The sequence below is a fragment of the Monodon monoceros genome, unplaced genomic scaffold, assembly GCF_005190385.1.
Source record: "Monodon monoceros isolate NGI ecotype Baffin Bay Population unplaced genomic scaffold, NGI_Narwhal_1 Super_Scaffold_16, whole genome shotgun sequence".
Classification (NCBI taxonomy): Eukaryota; Metazoa; Chordata; class Mammalia; order Artiodactyla; family Monodontidae; genus Monodon; species Monodon monoceros.
In genome coordinates this window covers 485,200-508,495 of record NW_021703772.1, presented here as the reverse complement: position 1 = coordinate 508,495, position 23,296 = coordinate 485,200, and the positions used below count along the sequence as shown (strand labels likewise).

At 48.0% G+C, this 23,296-nt stretch overlaps 1 protein-coding gene across 12 annotated transcripts in view; it reads left to right on the top strand.

Moving 5' to 3' along the window:
- Nucleotides 1-23,296, top strand: part of FARP2 (FERM, ARH/RhoGEF and pleckstrin domain protein 2) — a 91,865-nt gene that overhangs the window by 23,514 nt on the left and 45,055 nt on the right. For 10 of the 12 annotated variants that reach the window (XR_003793836.1, XR_003793837.1, XM_029224624.1 and 7 more), the window contains 5 exons: nt 14,973-15,077; nt 15,899-15,941; nt 17,299-17,377; nt 19,397-19,494; nt 21,122-21,236. Coding sequence is in view for 8 of the 12 variants with exons in the window: in XM_029224624.1 (XP_029080457.1) it covers nt 14,973-15,077; nt 15,899-15,941; nt 17,299-17,377; nt 19,397-19,494; nt 21,122-21,236 (440 nt within the window). In the remaining 4 variants the exon portion in view is untranslated. Of the gene's footprint in view, nt 1-14,972; nt 15,078-15,898; nt 15,942-17,298; nt 17,378-19,396; nt 19,495-21,121; nt 21,237-21,284; nt 22,312-22,618; nt 23,155-23,296 lie in introns of those variants that run through there. The other 2 variants (XM_029224628.1, XM_029224626.1) reach the window with 2 other exon arrangements.

Here is a 23,296-nt window from a genome sequence, read left to right as displayed (position 1 = left end):
ACACTGAGTGTTTACCACATTCTGAGTGCTGTTCAGAAGCACTTTGCGTGTACTATTTAATTTCCTCCTTAACCATTAGCAGCCATTAGCAGCATTATTATTAGTTTTGTTTTATAATTGAGAAAACTGAGGTACAGGGAATTTTTAAAACTTACCCAGTACTGGAAGTTCCAGCCAGGACAATTAGGAAAAAAAGGAAAAGAGTAAGAAAAAATGAAATAAAAGGAATCCGTATTGGAAAGGAAGAAGTGAAACTATCTCTTATTTACAGATGACATTATGATGTATATGGAAAATCCTAAGGAATCTACAAAAAAAAACAAAACTATTGGAACTATTAAACAAATTCAACAAAGCCACAGGATACAACATTAATATACAAATATCAATTTGTATTTCAATACACTAGCAATGTACAATCCCAAAATAAAATTAAGAAAACAATTCCATTTACAGTGGCATCGAAAAAGAATAAAATACTTGGGAACAAATTTAACAAAAGAACCTCAAAATTTATATGCTGCCTGGTAGTCAACTACTAATTTCTTGAAGGGGAAATCTGTAGTTTTAACCCATAAAAAGAGAGTTTTGAAAAGCCAGTTAGTCACCTGTAGATTTTGAATGACACTTTTTATTTATGGGAAAAAAAATTCCAAAGGGAATAGCCTAGAAGGGTCTTTTCTTTTCTCCTTTGCAGTATAATTATAAAAATAATTGCAAATTCTCAAGCACAATAAAATTCTAATTAAATTACAATTCACTGATTTTTTTATTTATATGGTCAAATTATCCTCCCTTTTGTATTGTCCATCCATTTTCCTATGTTTTAAAACTTAAACCACAGCTGTAGAGTATTTATGTTGAATCCAGCTACAAAAATATTAACTATTTTTTACATTGCATTTTTTCCTAAAAACTAAACACAATAATATATGTAAAGTCCTAAAATAATTGAATTTTACATTTGTCTACTAGAAGTACTGATTTGTGATAGAACCAGATTTCATGTTCTCTGAAAAGCTCCATTAATTAGGGGGGGAAATGCCTACATGCTACTAAAAACAAATTGAATAAATCCCACTCTGTTTCTGAAAAACATGATCTTTAAAGATGAATTTTAAATGCCAGAATCAAATGTCAGGAGAAACAGATTTTTCTTTCTTTTGCCTTCAATGAATAGCTAAAGATTAAAAGAAAAGATTTGGTTTAGAGAACATATATTTTTCACTGGCATTTTAGGATGGTGTTTACCAAAATGTCATAACTGCTTATTTGCAACTGTTCCTCGTGCTTCTAGCAAAGGGCGGTGAAAGGAAACATCGAGCTCAGCTGTGGAAGCCCAGGAGTTTTGCTTTGCATTTCATCCCTCCACTTCCCACCCCCTGCTTGGGATGGCCCAGACCTAACCATCACCAGAGACAGCTCAACTCAATTCCAAACACATATTATGAGCCCCAGTGAAACTGTAACTTTAAAAGAAACAAACAAAAAAAACCCCTGTGCACTGAAAACTGTAAAACTACTGAGAGAAGTGAAGGAAGATCTAAATAAATCAGTGGAAAGATATCCCATTTTCATGGATCAGCAGACTTGCTATTATTAAGATGGCAGTGCTCCGCGGCTGACCTACAGATCTATTGTGATCCCTGTCAAGTCCCAGCTGGCTTTTTTACAGAAACTGACAAGGTGATCTTAAAATGTATATGGGAATTCAAGGGACCTAGAATAGCCAAAAACAATCTTGAAAAAGAAGAAAGTTGGAAGAGTCACACTTTCCCGTTCCAAGGATGACTAGAATGCAACAGTGATCCAGGTGGTGTGGTGCCAGCAGGAGGACAGAGGTACAGACCACCCTCCGTGCCTGCAGGCTCCACATCACACATTCAACCAACCACGGATAAATCCACGCACACATAACCCGCAGACTTGGAGCACCACTAGGGGACTTGAGCATCTGCAGATCTGGCTATCTGTGGCAGTGCCCCTGGATACCGAGAGGCGACGGTATAGGTCAGTGCAATAGAATTGAGAGTCCAGAAATAAATCCTTACGTGAAGTCGGACCCCTCAAACCATACACAAAAAGTAACTCAAAATGGATCAGTGACGTAAATGTCAGAGTTAAAACTGTAAAACTCTGGGGAGAAGACCTAGGAGTAAATTTTCATGCCCTCAGGTTAGACAGTAGTTTCTTAGATATGACGCCAAAATCACACGTGACAAAAAAAAAATAGATAAATTGGATTTCATTAAAAAAAAATTGTGCTAGAAATAATACTATCGAGAAAGTTAAAGGAATGAGAGAAAAAATTACAATTATACATCTGATAAGGACTTTATCTAGAAATATATATATATATTTTATGTACAAATTTATTTGGCTGCGTTGGATCTTTGTTGCTGCGTGCGGGCTTTCTCTAGTTGCAGCGAGCAGGGGCTACTCTTCGTTGCGGTGTGCGGGCTTCTCATTGCGGTGGCTTCTCTTGTTGCGGAACACGGGCTCTAGGCGTGCGGGCTTCAGTAGTTGTGGCTCGCGGGCTCAGTAGTTGTGGCTCATGGGCCCTAGAGCACAGGCTCAGTAGTTGTGGCGCATGGGCTTCCTTGCTCTGCGGCATGTGGGATCTTCCCGGACCAGGGCTTGAACCCATGTCCCCTGCATTGGCAGGCGGATTCTTAACCACTGTGCCACCAGGGAAGTCCCTAGAATATATTTTTTAAAACAACTCTCACAACTCAATAATAAAAGACAAGTAACCCGGTTTACACTGTTGCCCAGGGTCACATGGCCAGAAAGCAGGCACCCGGGAACTCACTCCCAGGTGGTCCCTTTTCCTTGAATAGCTGTTCTCTTCTCTTCTCTTTCCAGAGACCCTGTTTCTCTGCGTCGTGCTCCTGTAGTACAGAGGCAGTTGCTTTATTAGCTGTTTTCTAACTTCATGATGAAATTTTGGCTGCAGTTTCATCTGCTAAGAGGCAGCATTCTTCTGCTAAGTGTTCATCCGACTTTTTTTTTCTGTTTTTTTTTTCCCTCCTTTTATCTTGAATGTCTTTGAATATTTGCAGGATTGTTCTATTTTGGTCACCCATCTTTGAAGCAGTTCAGCTGTTCATGGATTAGCTATTTTAAGGGGGTCTTGTATGAGTGACTTGTTGTAGAGTTGTGGACCTTTGGCATTTATGTAAGACCTAAGGCTTGGGGGGAACTCAGTTCACCCCTCATTTTCAGTCAGCGGAAAGCAGCAGCTGGCCTGGGTCTTTGCACGCGGTCTTTCACCCTGGCCTGCGTGTGCCTCATGTGGCTCCGCCTCCTGTGCCTCTCCAAGCCAAAAGGGCGGGGTTTGAGTTCTGCCACCGCTGCCTCTTCCCCTCCTTTTTGCAAACAAGGGGTGTAGGTTTCACCCCCCAAGCTGTGCGGGTCGTGTGACTCGGTGCTCTGTGAGGCTTTCTGCTGAAACCTGTGCCCTGGCGTCTTGTCGGGGCGGGCGTTGTCCCACACCCTCCCATGCCCTCGGGCTGGCTCTGCTGCTGGCACTCCTCCCACCAAGCTGTGATTCAGGCTTTAGCAGTTTCCTAGTTTTGCTGAAAATGGACTTTACATTTTTGTTTCTTATCTTCTTTCTTGATCTTCAGTGATTCCAGCAAGAGATTGAGGAAGTGACAGGCTACACTGCCGTTCTCAGAAGAGTCACTGAGCACCCCTTCCCCCAACCCCTCCCCTCCTGTGTCACCCCTTCCTGGGATTCCTCTTAGACACGTTTGTGGTTCGCACGTTCCTGAGTCTGAACGCTTCTTCATTACTCCATCTCGAGAGAAATGCCTCCGTTTATTGTCCACACCCATGCAGGTGCATGTCTTACCCGTTCAGTTCAGGCCTCCTGTTGACCTTTAATTTCTGGAGTTATCTTTTTATTTCCTCCTTTTATTCTTTAGTTGCTGTTTTTCTTTCTTCGAAATCTTCTCATGTTACGAATACATTGACCTGCTCCATTGGCCTTTCTGAGGGTCTTCGTTATGTTTTTAATGACGTTGTTTTGGTTTTGGTTGCCACATCCGCTCCGTCCATCGGGAATTCGTCTGTCTGCTTTCCAGGTCGGCGCCTCTGTTTCAGGAGTTTGGTGTTAAGCATGTGCGCGTTCCTGGTTGTCCGTGTATTTTTGCAGATGAAGGTTCAGACTGCTTGGTATTGGTCCCAGTGACCTTTTTAAAGGTACAGTTTGATTTTGTAGGCAGGTCCCCTCTGCAGGGCCCTGGCTGGGGAGCAGGCAGTCTGCACAGGGGCACACACGTCAGGGCAGGCAAGCCAACCAGACCCTCCTGTTGACGAGGAAGAAAGAAAGGAATCACCCGAGAGACTGGCTGCTCTAGGAGATTCACCGCTAAGATACACCCTCCGTTTTATTTTTCCCTGATGGTAAGTTAAAGACAAGGAATAAAAAAAATAGTGGGTTGATCGCCCAACTACTAAAACTCATCAGAAGTATCAGGTTGCTTCCTTGGCTGCCGCCATGGGACATAAACTACTTAAGGATGTGGTGGGGACATGCGGCCTCTTTTACCCGGGTCACCAGCGCCCTCGCTCTGGTGGGAGGAGATGGGATGGTCCTTCCCGGAGCTGGGAGGGGGGTTCCCGTCTCTCTCCTTCTGTGCTCACACCTCAGCCCCTCCCCCCCCCCACAGGGTCTTGTTAGGATGCTTATCATGGATTCTGCTTCTCTGCTGTCGCCCCCTCCCCCCGCTCGTGAGAGCACCCCGCAGGACAGACGTCTACGTGCCCCTCTGTTTAATGCGCACTGTTCGGCGTTTAAGCCTCATCTGGTCACGAGCTTCTGCCGCCGTCACGTCGCGGCTGTTGTGCTAACTGTGTGCGTTTGGACGAGCTGCAGGAGGCTTGCTGTGGATTTGGCTTTTCCCCCAGTTCTGGAACTCTCTCCTGCCTAGGCTGTGCACGCCGTGGGCGTTGTCCAGGGTCTGTGTGCCGAGTTATTCAGGGTCTGGGTCAGGAGACAGAATACACCTGCCCTGTGAACTGGGAAATGCAACAATTGTTAACTGGTAACAGACAGTAACTATGAAGCGGGGAGGGGAGCCCCACAGGATGCGGAGCAGGGAGTGCAGTCAGCTGCCGCCGCCCCCAAGCCCAAGGCTCAGACCAAGGGCCCCAGGAACAGGCTGCGGGCAGGAGCTGCCCAGCGCTGGGACCGGAGCTTGAGAGAGAGTCGCTTCTGGGCCTCCTGCACAGGCCAGCAGCTGTGAGCCCAGAGCCCAGAAGCAGGGAGAGAGGCCCTCCCTTCCTGTGCTGTCTCCAGCTGGTCAGAGAGAGATGTCTGCAGGTCCTGTCCCAGGGTCACAAAGCCACAAAGAAGGGTGGGCTTGGAGCAGAGGGGCAATAAAGAGATAACTAGCTCACCCGTACTAACAGGTTCTTATTTGGGGATTTAAGCTGTCCTGTTTCCTCGAGTAGTTTCGGAGAAGCTATTGTAAGAGGAGCTGGGGCACCAGCCGATCCACGGATGTGTGAGCTCATTTGGTGCCTCTGTCCAAGGACACTGTGTCCCCTCCCTGATAAGCACACGTAGCAGTGATGTCTTCATGTCCTCCAGCTTCACACAGCTCCTGTGGCCTTCAGCGCAGGAGGGAGTGGGTCTCTGGTGATACAGCATTTGAGGAATATGTGAGAATCTCAGACTTGAGCATGAGCCAGAGTGAGAGGGAAATGCCCGTCAGAAGTGCGGTGACCTTTCAGAGCGTCTCGAATGAATGTGGCTACAGTTTCCTCTGAGCTCGCAAGATTATCTTCATTGCACAGTCTAATATTATAAAAGGAAGTTCGGGGTTGATCTAATTATTAGACAAGAAAAATTTCAAGTCCTGAAGCTAGCAGTGGAGATGTGAGTTTCGGTCCAGGAGCAGAGACGGAGGAGCTGTGGTTTGACAAATGAGCTGTAGACGGGCACATGGAGCAACGAGCTGCAGGACAAAGTCAGGCTTTTCAAGAAGGATCTTCCCACGCTGCTAAGACAGAGAAGAAAGAAGTACTTTGTTAGCGAAGCTGCTGTAACCCATTTCCATCCAGACAAAATCTTTAATGGTACTTTTGTCTATGTAGATTTTTAACAATATGCTTTATGTCTAAGCTTGGAGAAGAGCTCTGCCGTTGTGACCAACTGGAAAAATGGAAACACTGAACAAAATGTCTGTAACCTGTATTTTGTACTTTGGTTGTGTTATTAATGCCGTGTCTCCTCTGGCCTGGTGTTTGAAGCCCCGCCCTGGTTTGGGCTGTGAAGTCGGTCTCCCCATTGTGTCTGTTGGGGATGCCGGTGCTCAGACGCCCTCCATGCTGGTCAGGCAGCCTCATTCCCTCTGACCATCCGCCCCTGTGGGCACAGACCGTGCAGACTGCAGTCCGACTGATGGTCAGTGTCTGTATTTTTAGGAACAGAAGGTAAGCCCTGAGTATGGAAGACATGAGAAGGCAGAGATGGACGTGTGACAGATACAAGGGACACAGAACAGAGCTGCCATATTGTACCAGCCAAGTCGTGGTTGTGACGCTCCTGTAAAAATTGAGAGGAATGAACCTGTAGAAAATTATCTTGGCAAGTAATGTTGAAATACTCTTAAACTACACTGTACAAAACATAGTCTGCGTCTATGTGTTTGCATAGGTGTTGACAGGAGGGAGAAACCACTGGCTGCCTGCGAGAAGCATGCTCCCCGTGCAGAGTCCAGGGGCTCCCTGCCCCGTCTGTTTCCTCTTCTGCTCCGGGCAGATGAAACGAGTGCCTCTTTCCAGACACGTGTCAGGAGGAGACTGTGCACACTTGATGAACAAGCACAAGACCTGGACGGACGGTCCTCGGGGGTGGGAGCTCTCTCTGTGCACAGTTAGAAGATATTTTGTGAGGTGCTGACACTGTTGCACGTGTGCAGACAACGCACCCGGCTTGTGCCAGGTGTCCCGTGGGGCAGTGTTCATACGTGGTTTCGTGACAGCCCCAGAAAACCCTTTCAGGGTAAGAATTATTTATTTTTCAAATGAGGAAAACCCAGGCCCAGCATAGCCACCAAGCGGAAAGCCAGGATTCCAACTCCAGGTCTGTGCTCCTACAGCCGCATGATGCAACTTGTTCCTTGTGATGAAACCAAGGAGCCGGAAGGTATCTCAAGAAAATCCCTGGTTTCTCATCCACATCAGGCAGAGGGTGACCAAGCTTGCTCAGGTCACTGTCTCTGCCGTTTTGGCACTGATCGGGCAGCACGCCAATTCTTCTACCTTTCATCATCTTGACCATCGATGCCTCTCTATATTTTTAGCTGATATCTAAATTGTCGATTAAACTGTTTCTTCTAGTTTTGTCCTCTTTAGGTTTGGAAAATAACCGTTCAGCATCTTCCTAAAATTCTTCACACGCCCGGGAACTGTGCGTCTTGTGTCACTGCAGGGGCAGAGGGCCCAAGGGCAGCTGGGAGCGGCCGGAGACCCGCAGCTCTGCCCTCCCGCTTCGCTTTCCCGAGTCGCGTGCGGCCCACGTAGCACCTCACCCACACCTGATCCTTTTGCTCAGGATGGATTGCCCTATCTTTTAATAAATGACGTTGGGTTGGACTTCAGTATCTATGGTCATAATGGAAGGGGTTGTCCCAGTTGTTATGTGATTGATTCATTAACAGACATCTCAGTGCCTGTCACGTAAATTACTCTGTGCGCCAAAGAACCTCCTGACGCTCTTTTATAATTTAAGTATCAAGAACCACCTAGCATTTTTTCCCCAAGGAGAACTCATTCTATCGAAAGTCTCTACGCGTGCGGTGAATTGTTAATTATTGAACAAAATTCAAGATATGGTTTCTGCTCTCCCAAAACCTGTGGTCTAAAAAAGTCTCTTTGTCTCTCATGTTGAGCACTTTGAGAAACGATTGTTTATAAACTGGAATGGGCTGGTGTGTGCGTGAGAGTCATGCTCTCACGGAGACCCACGTTCTGACCCCAGGTCCCTGCGTTTGGACAGGTCATGGGCTCCAGTGAGTCCGTTCCGCGTGGAGCGCCGCGCTGGACTTGGGCTTTTCCGGTGTGTTCTGTTCTGGGTGACCTTTCTGAAAGGGCCCTTGACAAACTGGACCGTGTCTGCAGGAGATGGATCAGGGGAGGATTTAGGCAAAGGCATTTTGGCCAAAGGCTGGGAACTCTTTCCAGGCAGGGCCGTCCAGCGGTGGAACCAGGTGTCTTGTGCCCTGTGCGTCCTGACGCCTCAGAGCAGCTCTAGAAGGATTAATGTAAAAGGTGAAAGGTCAGCTTTCAGGAACTCCCAAGGCTGTTTGACCTCGTATTTTCCTTGTGGTGACTTTCGTACCAGGGTGTCACTTGCACAGTGAGGTGTGCAGCCCTTCGTGTGCAGCTCGGTGAGCTGACGTGTGTGCACTTGCCCCCCCCGCCCCCGGTGGAGATGGACCCCAGCCTCCCTTGTGCCCCCGCCAGCCACTTACAGCCCCCAAGTAGCTGCTGTTTTGACCTTTAGGGCTATAAATGGTTTTGCCAGATACTCAGTTTGGTACAGAGACACTCACATGGTGTGTGCGCTGACATTTATCAGTAACCAGTATTGCTGCATGAAGCAAGAAGCAGTGGTCTCTTTTTTCCATCACTGGGTCATATTACATCGTGTCGACAAACCATATATCGTTTATCCATCCAGTATGACATTTCAGCTCTTGTCAGGTTTTGCCTATAAGTGAAGCTGCTGTGAACGTTCTCAAACGTGTGTTTCGCCGTACGTAAGCAGACACTTCTGTTCAGCGTACCCCGGGACTGGGACTGCGCAGCCGTAGGGCAGGTCTGGCCGCCACTTTCCCCAGGAGACCTGCAGACCTGCACCCACATCAGCCTGGACGCGACCTGCATGCGGTTCCCCATGTTCCCGCCAGTGTCAGTATTGCCAGTCCTCTTCTTTTTAGCATCCTGGAGGGCGTCTGGTTGAGCATGTGTTCCCTGATGTCATGCTGTGAAGCTTTTCTTGCTGTTTATTGGCCATTTAGATAATGTTCTTTTGAAAGTGCCTGTTCAGCTGTTTCTGCCCACTTCTGTTTAACTGGACTGTCTACCTTTTCCTTATGATTTGTAGATCTTTAAATATGTGTTGGCTTCATGACCTTTGTTGGACTTTTGTATTGCACATATTTTCTAGTTTGTGACTTGCCGTTTTCCTGTCTTAACAGTGTCTTCTGATGTACAGAAGTTTCTGATTTTCAGGTGGTCCATTTATCAGACATTCTTTTGTGGTTAAGTCCTTTCTGCGTCACATGGTTCAAATTCTCTGGAACCAACAACTGTTCCTAGTTAACTGCCCCTTCAGAGAGAGTCTGTGCGTTTACCTACAGTACATACATGCGTATGTATAGATTTATATCTATATTTATATCCCCCCATGCAGTGGTGGTGTGTGCGTTGTTCAGCACCCAGGTTTTTTATGCTAACAGTTTACCTTGGCGGTCTGCTCACTTCAGTGCAGAGAGAGCGGCTTCGTCCACCCGCCGCAAGGGTCACCGGGTTTGCTGCAGATTTAGGGTATGGTTAATTGTCTGCTATTAGAAGCATTATTGTGACAAATGTTGTTCTATATGCATAGCTTTGCACCTGTGAAATACTTTTTTTTTCCTTTGGCCGTGCCACGTGGCTTCCAGGATCTTAGTTCCCCCACCAGGGGTTGAACCTGGGCCCTCAGCAGTGAGAGTGCAGAGTTCTAACCACTGGACTGCCAAGGAATCCCCTGAAATACTGTTTAGAAGTGGGGTTTTTAAAAGCATGGTGTGGACATTTAAATTTTGGTAGGTAGCTCCATCGTGAGCTCCACAGAGGTGGTCCCAGTTTGCTCGCATGGTCCCACAGGGGGTGCCTGTTTGCTATGCTCCCTGACATGGTGCTTTCAGACACTCCTGAGTTCTGCCCAGCTGATACACGAAAAATGGGATCTCAGTGTAGTTTTGGTTTGCATATCTCTAATTATGTGTTTAAACGTCATTTAGGTTTCTGTTTTTGTGAACAGCCTGTCCTTTTGCCCATTTTTCTATTCCGTTGCAGTTCGGCATGTTTTAAAGAAATTAACCCTTTGTGATATGAGCTATCAAAGTTTTTCCCCTGTTTATCTTTGAAGAAGTCTTTTGACTTTACAGTGCTTCTTTCTGTGCAGAGATTTTTATTTTTCTGTTCAGTTTCTCAAGCCTCCTGTGATGGCTTTTAGCTGCTGGAGTGAAATGAAAACAGCCTCTGCCCATGTGGAGTACAAAACAGATTTATCTCACTGCAGTACTTTGATGGGTAGATATTTTTGTGTTTAGATATTTTATTCATCTTGAAATTATTATGCCAGATAAGGGTACAGCCTAGTTTTTTCCAGATGGATACCTAATAATATTTATTGAATAATCTGTTTTCCTCTCACTGATTGATTTGAAATGTCACTGTTACCAGACACTGCACCGTTCTATGTATTTGGGTATATTTCTTCACCTCCTCCTCTCTTCCGTTGATTTGTCTGTGTGGACATATGCACCAGTACCAAATGTTTTAATTACTGTAGCTTTTCAACAGTTTGACTATCCGCTAAGGCTCATCCTCTCTTAATTTTCTTTTTCAGAATTTTCCTGACCATTCTTGCATTTTAAAAAATACATCAACTGTAGAATCAGCCTCTCAGGTTCCTTAAAGAATCCTCTTGGTACTTTTATTAGGGCCGCATGGAGTCTGTGGATTAATGGAAGGAAGCTTGCCGTCTCCGCGGGTGTTTCTCTCCAAGAAGGTGGCGCCATCCACTTCTGCCCCTTGTTCAGTCCCCTGACAGTGTTTTTAAAATTTTCGCCGTAAGGCTTTCTTTTATTGTAAGTTTATTCCAAGATATTTCAGTTTTTTCATTGCTGTTACAAATGTGGTTGTTTCTTCCTCTCTATCCTGAAAAGCCTGGTGATATCCGTATAATAATTTTCCCCCATCACCTAACTGAATTTCATCTTTTTTATCATAGTTTTCTAGTTGATGTTCTTGGATTTTCAAAGTAAAGTATCATACCTGCAAGTAATGACACCTTGCTTCCTCTTTTCCAGTTTTTTTGCCTCCCGTTTCTTCCTGTTTTGGTGCTGATATTTAGAGTTAGTGATGGAATGTGCGGTTGGGGGGCAGCCACCCCGTCTTGTTAGATGTTAGGGAATCATGCCTCTCCTCCTATTTTATTAAGCATTGAATTTTATCAGATGCCTTCTCAGAGTCTCAGATTCTGGGAATAACCGTAGGATATTTTTCTGCAGGTTAGTGTTAAATGTCCTAATGGTGTGTTGAATTATCCTCTCTCTCTTGAATAAGTTTACTTGGCTATGATGTGTCACTCTTTCTGTTTTTGCCAGGTTATGTTTGCTGATACTTTACTTGGGATGTTTCCATTGACATCCATAAGGAGGAACCTTTCTCTTGGGGGATGTGTGTGTGTATGTGGATTTGTTTGGAGTTTGGGGGTTCTTTTCCGTAAAACAAATTTAAGGGATTCCCTCCCCCCCACCCCGCCCCGCCATCTGTGTCACCGTGGATTAACTTAAGTATCTTTGGAGATGTCTGTGCCTTCATGGTTTGTGAAGACACCTGTTTCTGATGGTTTTTGTGGGAATTGATTATGTATTTCAGGACACACGGAGAATACAAAATTCTTTTTGTTACCTGAACATAGGCTAGTAATTGACTTGGAAAACTTTTTTAGTTTAGTAAAATTTATTCCAGGGCTTCCCTGGTGGCGCAGTGGTTGAGAGTCCGCCTGCCGATGCAGGGGACACGGGTTCATGCCCCGGTCTGGGAAGACCCCACGTGCCGCGGGGCGGCTGGGCCCGTGAGCCATGGCCGCTGAGCCTGCGCGTCCGGAGCCTGTGCTCCGCAACAGGAGAGGCCACAACAGTGAGAGGCCCGCGTACCGCCAAAAAAAAAAAAAAAAAAAAAAAAATTATTCCAATTCAGGAAGTTAAATATATATAGTTGTCCATTCAGGTCTGTGTATATGTGTGTATCATACATGAGCATTTATATACGCATATCCCCACATGTGTTTATGTGTGTCCGTATGTATATCCATGCATGTGTGTATGTATGTGTGTCCATTCTTGTGTGCATTATACATGTATGTGTTTTCGTGTATCCAAAAATGTGTGTACATATGTGCATATACATACAAATACATGTGTAGCTCATGTGCTTTGTGCCCCGATTTACAGCCCCTGCCCTGGGTGTTGGGCGGTGCCAGGCAGCATTGTGTCGTGAGCAACCTCGTGTCACACACGTGCCGTGGTCGGTGCCCGTAGTCCCACTGGGACGGCCCCAGAGCAGAGCTCAGGCCGCGCTCACTGCAGGTGGAGGGCTGGCCGGCGGGTAGTGGGGTGGGCGGCTCGGGTACGGCTGTGCCGCCTCCCGTCCGACCGCAGACGGGGTGGGGAGCCCAGGGCGGGTGAGAACCAGTCTCAGTGCCACCAGCGCCTTGTCCGGGGGCCGCGTGATGTGACCGTTGGGGGAGCTGGCGGAGGTCAAGGGCACCTTAGCGGATTCTCAGAGGACACGCCCCCCCCCTTAGGCCGACCCAACAGGGAGGTGTGCACCCAGCCCTGGGCGGGGGCTGGGAGTGGGACTGGGATGCCCTGGCCCATCCTGGGGGAGGGGTGACGTGGCTTTGAGAGGACTTCTGGGGGGTCAGACACCCAGGGGTCGTGGGATCAGGGGTGGGTTGCAGCAGAATCTGTGATTTCTGACCGGTTAACCATGTAGGGGCCCCAGTGTGGGTGGTCCCTGCGGTGACACGGGGCCTGCAGGGCACCGCATGGCCTCCCCAGCACCCGCTCTGTCACAGGGAGCTCTACCGTGATGCTCTTAGGGACGATGTCATAGGAACGGAACCCAGCGAGACCTGCGTGTGTGTTCCCTACTAATTGTACTTTCAGCGTGAGGTCACACTGTAGCTCACCTTCCTGTCCTGATGAGGTGCTCGTTCTGCTCTGTGATTCTCTGTGAGCTTCTGTTAGGACGAAGGGCGGGTTTTTATCCCTTCAAATAACAATTCTCATTTCAGGAGCCTTAGCACTTCCTGAGCACACGGAGAGAAAATCTAATGGTTAAATAGTGGACGTTTCCCTCCCCACCCACTTGTGTGTATTATATTTTAATTGTGAAAATAACATGTCTACTGATGAAAACTTTAGACGTTAATGACTAGGACAAGTTAATGATTGAGGTGAAAGTGGAAGTCCTTGTCTGCATCCCGCACTCTGTTCAGTCCCTGAGAGACACAGCGCACAGCCTTCCAGACCTGTTTCTGCTGCGTGTTAACAGAGGGTGTGTTCTATGAGAGGGAATCATACTGTGTAGAAATGGAAACCTTTCTTCCTGACTGAACTGTAGTCTTGACTTTATTCTGTGATGGCCCATACAGAATTTCTGTGTTCCTTTTAAGGGATGCGTAATTTTTTTTTCTTTTTTCTTTTTTTTTTTTTTGCGGTACGCGAGCCTCTCACTGCTACGGCCTCTCCCGTTGTGGAGCACAGGCTCTGGACGCGCAGGCTCAGCGGCCATGGCTCACGGGCCCAGCCGCTCCGCAGCATGTGGGATCCTCCCGGACTGGGGCATGAACCCGTGTCCCCTGCATCGGCAGGCGGACTCTCAACCACTGCGCCACCAGGGAAGCCCAGGGATGTGTAATTTTTAATTAGGGATACGCCATTACTCATTTTGCCAGTTCTTTGCTAGTTTGTCCTTGGTGTTTAGCTCTGTGCAGTTGTTTTGGACTATCTGTAGGAGGAAGTAGAAGCGGAGTTGCTGTGGCAAAGGTACATGTATACACTTCAGATTGGAAAGTGTTTTCACATTATCCCAGCAGTTGTGTGGCTGTCTTCCCATGGCCACGCCACTCACTCTTGGCATCATCGTAACCTCTTTGATGGGTGAAAAGTGACACCTCACTGTTTTAATCTATTTTATTGCTAGAGGCCTTGAGTACCTTTTTGGGTTTTTTGTTTGGTTGGTTTTGGTTTTTTAAATATTTATTTAGGTTGCGCCGGGTCTTAGTTGTGGCATTGCAGACTCTTAGTTGCAGTATGCGGACTCTTAATTGTGGCCTGTGTGCTCTCACTTGCGGCATGCATGCGGGATCTAGTTCCCTGACCAGGAATCAAACCCGGGGCCCTCTGCATTGGGAGCATGGAGTCTTACCCACTGGACCACCAGGGAAGTCCCTTGAGTACCTTTTTGTATGCCTAAGGCCATTTGTATTGCTTCATAAGAGCAGCATGAGACATAAGTTATAATTTTTTCAGCATGATTCTAGTTTGTAACTTTGTTCAGTGTCTTTCTATTCAGAAATGTTTCATTTCTACTTAGCCGGATCTATCAATCTTTCCTTTGTGCTCCGCTTAGGAGACTGTACTCAGCCCGAGATTATGGAAACGTTCTCCTCTGCCTTTAGTCCACTGGAATTTATCTTTGTGAGCAGAGTGGAGGGCCGGCTCCCCACCTGGTTTGTTGCCTAGTTCATGCTCTTCTCCCTGTGGGAAAGGCTGCCAGACGCTAAGTTATCCACGGGATCTCATGCAAACATGAACTATGAGACTCACCGTTTTAGTAAATATCAGAATTGTTGGATAAAATGTTTACTGAGGCTAAAAATGGTTCCTACCACCTTAAAGTTACAAAGAGATGTGACTCCACACACTCTGAGAAAGTAAAATTGAGGAGTTTTTAGCTTTATTGATGCATCAGTTTCTGAGCACAGAGCCTCAGGTTCATCTGTTCGCTTTGTGACAGTTTGTGAGCCTCGTCAGAAGGGAAAGCGAAGCAAGAAGTTAAATATAATAAAGTTTTGCGTGTGGGAAGGGACTTTATGCCACAGTGTTCGTAAATCTTTGTTGTCTAAAGTCGTGTAACCCTCCTCGTGTTTCTTCTCGTCTGTCTCACCACAGCCTAAATGCTATGGCCAGGTGTTACTGACCCAGGTGTGGAAGCGCTTGAATCTGATAGAATGTGACTACTTCGGCTTGGAGTTTCAAAACGTCCAGTCCTGCTGGGTATGTGCTTCTCATCTGCTTTTGGAGACAGGCTGCAGGTGGGCTGCAGGTCTTGTGATGGTGCATCCGGGCCAGAGACCTCTGAGGACCTCCTGGCATGACAACAAGCAGGGCACATTGTTATTATCAAAGCTGTGCTATTAAAGGATTTTATTTACAGCTGTAGGGAATATATTTGCCTTCTACCTAAGCCTGAATTGGCATCCCCCCTAATTTTTTTCAATCTACTAGCACATGTGCCAAGGAAATCCTTTCTTCATAAGTTATAAAAGCAGCTAGAGTATATTGTGTGTGATGATCATTTCAAGAGTGGATTTTGAGCAAACTGCTTTACTAAACTGGTTATGCCTCATTTCACTTAATAGGTGAACCATAAAAGTGTGGAACTGTTTTAAAGAAACCAAATGAACCCATTAGTTCAAAAAGCATGTCAGCACTGTAGAGCCCCTTTCTACCCCTGTCGCACAGTAACCCCCTCATCAGCTCGCTGTTTACAGAGGCAGCAGGTGGCCGATACTTGTTTGGTCTTAACAGATACCAGCCCCAGCACGCACACACAGAGCTCTGGGTGCCGGTCCTGTGCACGGCGACAGCAGCCTCTGTGACTTGGGGTGGTTAGCAGCACCCTGTTCTACGCCTCCCAAAGTGTGCCCTGCTGTACTCTGTTATATCAGGATTCGACGTGTGTCTAAGAGCAGCAGGGCCAAAATACTCCTGCCTTAAATATCTCCCTTAATTATAAATATTTGTGTTTTGTAACATTCTTATTAAATAGAGAAATAATTTAATGGATTTGATATCTTTTCTTAAATCCTCTTTAGATCTGGCTTGAACCTATGAAACCCATCGTTAGACAAGTACGAAGTAAGTCCTTTTCTTAACTCTTTAAAGCTCTGCTCACTTAAGATGCTTTGTCCTTGACTGTCCAAATTCAAGGCACGTTCGGACGATCATGGTCGTCGCCACTCTGGGCAGCAGCAAAGTGACACCAGCAGCAGGAGAACTTGGAGGTCACTTTGCCGTTTAGCTTTAAACTGTAAGACGTGGAGGGTGGGGCGTCGTTTAACTCAGTTCTCAGTTACTTGCCTCAAATTTGGAAGAAATAGGATATGCTGCTCGATATTGCCTTCATTTTTGGCCAAAAATAAGTGTGCAGTTTCTAAGTTATGAAAAGACATACGGGGTGAAATCTCTAGTCCTGAATTCACCTGTAAGTTTTCTAGGACTAAATTGAGGAGAAGAGGTTGTATGGAAGGGACTTTTGTTCACTGATAAGCAAAGGCCATTTCGGTTGCCATAGCAGTTTAGCAAAACAGTTCCTCTTTTCTTGTGGTGGAAATCACGTGGCTGTGTTATTATAAAATTTCAATAAAGCTAAAATACTCAGATAAGCTAATATCCTACACTTTTTCTTTACAGTAATCACGTTTTTCTAGTTCAGTATAGTGAATGATAACATTTTTCTTTCACTAAAGTATATAAGGATTTCAAAAATAATGGCCTTTTTATTAATTTTTTTTTTTTTTTTTTTTTTTGCGGTATGCGGGCCTCTCACTGTTGTGGCCTCTCCCGTTGCGGAGCAACAGGCTCCGGACGCACAGGCTCAGCAGCCATGGCTCACAGGGGCAGCCGCTCCACGGCATGTGGGATCTTCCCGGACCGGGGCGCGAACCCGTGTCCCCTGCATCGGCAGGCGGACTCAACCACTGCGCCACCAGGGAAGCCCTTATTATTAATTTTTTTTTGGCCTTGCCGCATGGCTTACAAGATTTCATTTCCCCAACCAGGGATCATACCCAGACCCTGGCAGTGAAAGCCCGGAGTCCTAACCACTAGGCCACCAGGGAACTCCCAGGCTTTTAAAATTATTACTATGACTAATAGTATAAACACCTTTATTTTTTAATCACTTTTTTACTCCTAAAATATAAAGAAGAATACATTTTAAGATTTTAATGTGCAGTTTCCTGCTTGTTTTTAGGGTTTCTTTTAGTAATCTCTACTTAAAGCAAAAGTTTTCAATTTTTTCTTTGCTATATGTGACTGGTACTGAGGACTAACAATTTCATGCAGAGGAAATTTCTTAACATCCTCTCACCTGAAAAGATTTGCTTTAACAGTCCATTTGAAAGCACTAGCTCAATCACACCAGAATATGCAGAAAGATAGCAAATACAGAGTGTGACCTTATTTGTGGACTTTAAAATTTTTCTTTTTATAGGGCCAAAGAATACAGTGCTTCGCCTAGCAGTGAAATTTTTCCCACCTGATCCGGGTCAGTTGCAAGAAGAATATACACGGTAAAGAGCTTGACTGACCCAGAGCTGCCATGGGCAGGGTCCTCCTTCACCTGTGTCCCCGACAGCACCTGTGCTTTACCTAAGCACCTGGTCAGGGTTGTTTATTCAAAGAACGAGCCTAGTGTCTGTGTCAAAGCTGTAACCAAGGTGTCATAGTTTTGCATTTTCACTCTTGCACAGACACAAATGCAGATAGGGTTTGGAAGAAAGGTTATGGCACGAATTTGAGAATTAAAAATGGCGTTTGAGGGTACTGCTGAACAGATACTCTCCATAGATCTATGCCTGCACATGAAGTCGGTAGGAATTTCGCCCATTCCTTTACTGTTTTAACCAACAAAATACACTTACTTGGGAGTGTCCTCATGAATATATGGAGCAGAAATACTTCAGGTGATTTCTTTTCTGCTACGCTTTTCAATTCACGATTGATTCTTTGAAAGAAAATGTTTGCAGTTGTTTCATCTGGGCAATAAGATTATGGAAGTGGTTTTTTTCCTTGTGTTTTATGTACTGATTTTATCATGAGCAATAAAGCAAAAACCTAAAAATCAACTCAAAACCCGGAGTCAGAAGTTAGATAAGAGAGAGCTATGATGATGATGCAGTAGTAACAGAGTAGCTCCCTAACCAAATGTGGATCTATACCTGGGTCCTCAGAGTCTTAGAACCTCTGCTTAGACGGTCTTTGCCAACCGCTTCTGAATCACAAAGTCATAGACTCAGCTGCGAGGACACGTAGAGACCGCAAGGCTCTAGTCTCTCATCTTTACGGGTTAGGAGCTGAACCCCAGGATGGCAGAAAGCACCTTACGAGTGAGCACAGAGCTTGTCTTAATAGTGTATTAAACACCTCACATTTACCAGGAAGTCCCTTTTGAGAGAATCACTTTTTATTCCTAGACAATGGTGAGTAACAGGAAGTGTTAACCTAATTCCGTGTCCTGGGTCCAAGCCGGGTTTATGCAAAAGGTCATCTTTTTATTTATAAAAACACTGCATGTTTGTGGTAAAAGAAGAAAAACTTTAAAGTTATGTAGAGTAAAAAGTCAGCGTTCCTCTTCACTCCCTGCCCACCCACCCTTCCCAGAAGTGTTAACGCTCGGATGTGAGTCTTCCAGATGAATTCACAGCGGTATGCCAGTAGATGTGGGGCTTTAAAGTCATTATTTTACGAAACAGTATCAAACTCTACACAGAGAACTGCAGGTTGAGTTTCTTTTTCCCCCACATATCCATGGCATGCCATGGATGTCTTTCCGTATTAGTATGTATGGCTGTAACCTAATTTATTTAGCCAGTCTCATGTTAGTGCAAATTTAGATTGTTTCTAGTTTTTCTCTGCTGTAATGCTGCAAATAAACATGCTTGTCCACATATCTTTGTGAACTCTGGAAGTGTTTCTGTAGAAAAGTTCATAGGGGTGGGATTGCTTAAGGCCAAGGGTGTGTACATTCCAGGTTTAAGAGAGCACAGTAAACGCTGACGGCTCACGCTGGAGTGGACCCCCAAAGCACCTGGAGCATATATGTGCTTGGGGATTATTTGCTCATGGAATAAATGAATATATAAATAGTTTCAGTCACCCTCTCTGTTACATTCTCACCAGTTAATTCAAGACTACCTGTTTCTCAGATTCTAGCCAAGCCCAGACATTATCCATTTGCCTTAAAGCTTCATAGCCACGCTTGACGCTTCGCCTTCATTGGCTATTTCTGCTACTTCACACAAAATTGCTAGTGTAGTTTTGTGTGTGTTAACAGAAGTGGCACGAATTTGTGAGCTTCCCCCTTGAAGGTGTGGCTCCAGGTGATCTGGTGCCCTGGGCTATGGTGTGCCCGGCGTGTGGACCGCCCGCCGTGTGGATGTGCTAAGCTCTGTGGTGCTGGGCCTCCTGTGACTGCCCTTGCTCGCCGTCTACTCTGGTGTGACCTGGGGCTGTGTGTCCTCCTGAGACAGACGTGGGACGTGTGTTCAGAAGCTTTGGAGCTGATCTCTGTGCTTGGAACTCCCTCCTAGATACTTGTTTGCCCTGCAACTTAAGAGAGACCTTCTGGAGGAGCGTCTGACCTGCACGGACACCACGGCTGCCCTCCTTGCGTCCCACCTCCTGCAGGGTGAGTGTCCCGCTGGCCCGCGCTCACACGGGATGGCTGCGCCTGTGGCTGACTCACCTGCCCCAGGCTGGGCACCAGCAAAGGACGGGTGGTTCAGTTTGCAGGTTTTTCTGAAGGGCTGAGGGTTAACTTCCCACCTGGGAGGGGAGACAGGCCACGCGTCCTCCCCGCGGTCTCACGTGGCCCTCAGACCTCCAGTGGGGGGGCCAGGCAGCACCCCGACTCTGGGGAGAGCGTCACAGCCCCCGTGACAAGTCAGGCGTCAGTCCCCGAAGGACAAAGGAAGCCCTTCAGTATCTCAGAGCGGGAGGTGGTTTGAGCGCCATGGTGACTTCAGGCATGACCTGGGAGAAGCGTAAGAGAGGGGGGTCTGGAGAGCAGGTGCGCTCTTCGCCCGGGCTCTCCAGCCCCCCCCCCCCGCCCCCCACCGCAGGACAGACAGAAGGAAATCCCCGCTTGGCTTTGGACTAGAGGCTGGACCGCATCTTCCTGGCATAGAATGAATACTTCTGAAATTTGAACTCAGGAAGTATGATATAGAGAGGTTCCAGGATTTTAGGAACTTCTAAGTTAATGGGTTAGTGTGCAGTTTACTTGGTCCTTCCCCTGACTCACCTTCTCCAAATAGCAGGTTTTACCAGAGGTTTGCCGTCCTGCACAATGGGACCCGTTCACACCCATAAGCACAGGTGTCGAAGTGGCTTAGTTACCTGTGATTTGCCCTGAGGTCCTCTCAGGCAGCAGGTGGCTTTTCAGGGCAGACGGCCTTCGGCAGGACCTCTTGCTGAGGGCTCTGCGCACCTGATTATCTTAGAACAACTCGTGTGCCTGTGAGTTCCCCCGTGGAAGTGCGCTGCTTAGACTGAAGGGTGGTAAAGGGCCACGACAGCCAGATGCCGTGTAGGATTCTGACCGGGTCTTTTGCTTTAAAGATAGGCGGCTGCTGAAACGTGAACGGGTTCTGAGGCTCGGATGGAGCAGCAGGTGGTGGCCTTGTCCTTACCTGGGTGGTGCTGCCGGGGTTATGCATGAGAATGTCCTGTTCTGTAGAAAACACACACCAAGCTGTGATCCTGTGCATGCAGCTTTTCTGTGATTTGAGACTGTCTCAAAACAAAGTATGTTGCTTAAAATTATTGGGCTTTAACTACTATTTTGAAAATATGTGTGGCCTTAAAATACATGAAATTAGAAAGAAACATTCACTGTTCCTCAAGAATTTGAGAGGGCCTGAAGGAAGAAACAATTTAAAATACATTATCTTGAAACAAAATAAAGGACCTTATCCTGGTCACAGTAGTCTTGAGACAACTTATAGAGAAAACGTTTAAAACATAGCAAACAGGGTATAAAGCTCAGAGTTTCCCTCCCTGGAGCCGCTCACCAGCGTCTTTCCTCTCCAAGACTCAGAAAGAATTCTCTTCGCCTGCCTTTATGTTTGCCTTGAACGGCATAAAATATGTGGAAAAATAAAATACAACATTTTGTTTATTTAAGGGATATATTTTTTTGCTACAGATTTAGGATAATTTTCTTCTGCTTTTAATTTACGCACTTGCACGCACAGACGCTTGTATTTTTCTTCATGTAAACATGAGAAAGACCGCCTGTTACTTTCTCGTCTTAGCGGAAATTGGAGATTACGAAGAGGCGCTGGTCCGGGAGCACCTGCGGGCCCACGAGTACCTGCCGGGCCAGGAGCGGGCCCTGGAGCGGATCCTGGAGCTCCATCGGGGGCACGCGTGAGTCGGCGCCGCCGGACGTCGGGACAGTCGGCTGGCCGGGCGGGACTCCGTCCACAGGCCGCTTCGGGACAGGCTGGGAGGGTGCCCGGGCCCCGGGCAGTGCTGGCGTCCCTCCGTAAGTGGGGGGGCAGTGGACGGGGTCCCGCACTGGCCGCGCCCAGTCCTCAGGTGTTGGGGGGGGCGGGATGGTTCCTGCTGCAGCCCTGCTGCCTGGCTTCCCTAAGGCTTGACGCTGGGACAAGGTGAGGGCGACCCGGAGGAAGAGGGGAAGAGAGATGGGGAGGCCGTGAGAAGGGCTGGCGGCCCCAGGCCCCGGGGGTTGTGAGCTTGAGTTCACCAAAGGGAGAGCTCGATGGGGAGGGGTCCTGGAGGACTGGGCCCCCCTCGTGGGGGAGCCTGCTGAGAGGTGAGCGTGCTGACGTCGCGTGCAGGGCGGGCGTTGGGCAACGCAGACCCAGGCTCCAACCCTCGAGGATGCCCTTCCCTGTGGGGCCGTGCGCTTTTCCATGCCTTCACCACTCAGAGCCACCAGCGGGCCTTTGTGTGCCTGGCTCGGGGTGGCACTGTCTGTACAGATGTGTCACTTGTGGCACGTGGGCTGCAGTGCCAGGCAGAGCCCACTCTGCGGGGAGGATGGGGTGCAGGAGGACCGTGAGGGTGCCGGCAGAGGCAGCAGCCTGGGGGTGGGGGGCACAGCCCCCAAGGTTCTAGGAGCCAGTAATAGCCCCAGCTGCTGGCGGGAGGCTGCACGTGACCCCGCGGTGCCACGCATGCCCTGGGCTCTGGGCCCCCCTTCGTCACGGAGCCAAGGCCTGAGCTCCGTCTTGGGTGTGGTGGTTTGGGGCACCGCTGGGCGTCCGAGCTGTGCACACGGGGCCACCCTTTCCCAGACGCGGCCTCAGCGCACACCTGGCCCTTAGGGCTCTGGCCCCGCTTCCTAGAGCCCCTCGGCGTGGCCTCTTTCGAGGCTGCCTTGGTTCTCGCTGGCGGCGGGGGAATGCGCTGCACCCCGTGTCACACCCAGACCCCGAGGACCGGCCGAGCAGAGGGACCCCTCCCCGTGCCAGCCTGAGTGAGTCCCTGGTCTGCCCCAAAGGGGACGGTCACCTGTGTGGGATTTGCTCCTAGCGTTGGGGGCAGGGTCCCCTTCCTGCCAGGACACACAGGGCCGGAGCCGGGCGCCCGTGGAGGGTGGGGTGGCCGCGGTGTGAAGCGTCCCACCTGGGCAGCGGCGTCGGGGCAGGGGTGGAGCCAAAGCGCACTGTGCAGGGTGAGGCAGGCGGGGCGGGGCCAGAGGGGAGGCGGGCGGGGGGAAGGGGGAGGCGGGGTGGGGCCAGGACGCGCCCCTGGAGGATGGGGGTGGGGAGAGGCCCCACAGGCCTTGAGAAGGAGGCCCTCAGGACAGGGCCACGAGCAGCCAGAGGAAGGAAGACAGCCTGGGGCCGTGGACCCCAGGGAACAGTGCTTCAGGATGGGGACCACAGCTCCGTGCGAGAGGCTCACTGCCGGGCCTGGTGGATGGGGGTTCATGACGTGACCCCCCCCCCCCCCAATGCATGGGGAGGCTGGTGGGACGGTGACCAGTCTATGCTCAGTCACACTGAGAACCCGCCTTGAGGGGAGTAAAGCACCAGACCTGAGAGGTGGCTCTGCGCCTGCACGTCGTGTGTTCGTATGCACATGTGCACGTGTTTGTAAGTGTTGCAGATATCTCTAAAGTTTGTACGGAAACACAAAAGACCCCAAATAGCCAAAATAATCTTGAGAAAGAAGAACAAAGCTGGAGGAATCACTCCCTGATTTCAAACAACTACACAGCTACAGCCATCAAAACGGGAAGGAAGTGGCATAAAAACAGACACACAGATCAGTGGAACAGGACAGAGAGCCCAGAAATGAGCCCACACACTTGTGGGTGAGTGAAAAGAGACAAGACTAGACAATGGGGAAAAGACAACCTCTTGAATAAACAGCATTGGGAAACTGGACAGCCACACACGAAAGAATCAAACTGGACCCTTTTTTCACACCATATACAAAAAATAAACTCAAAATGG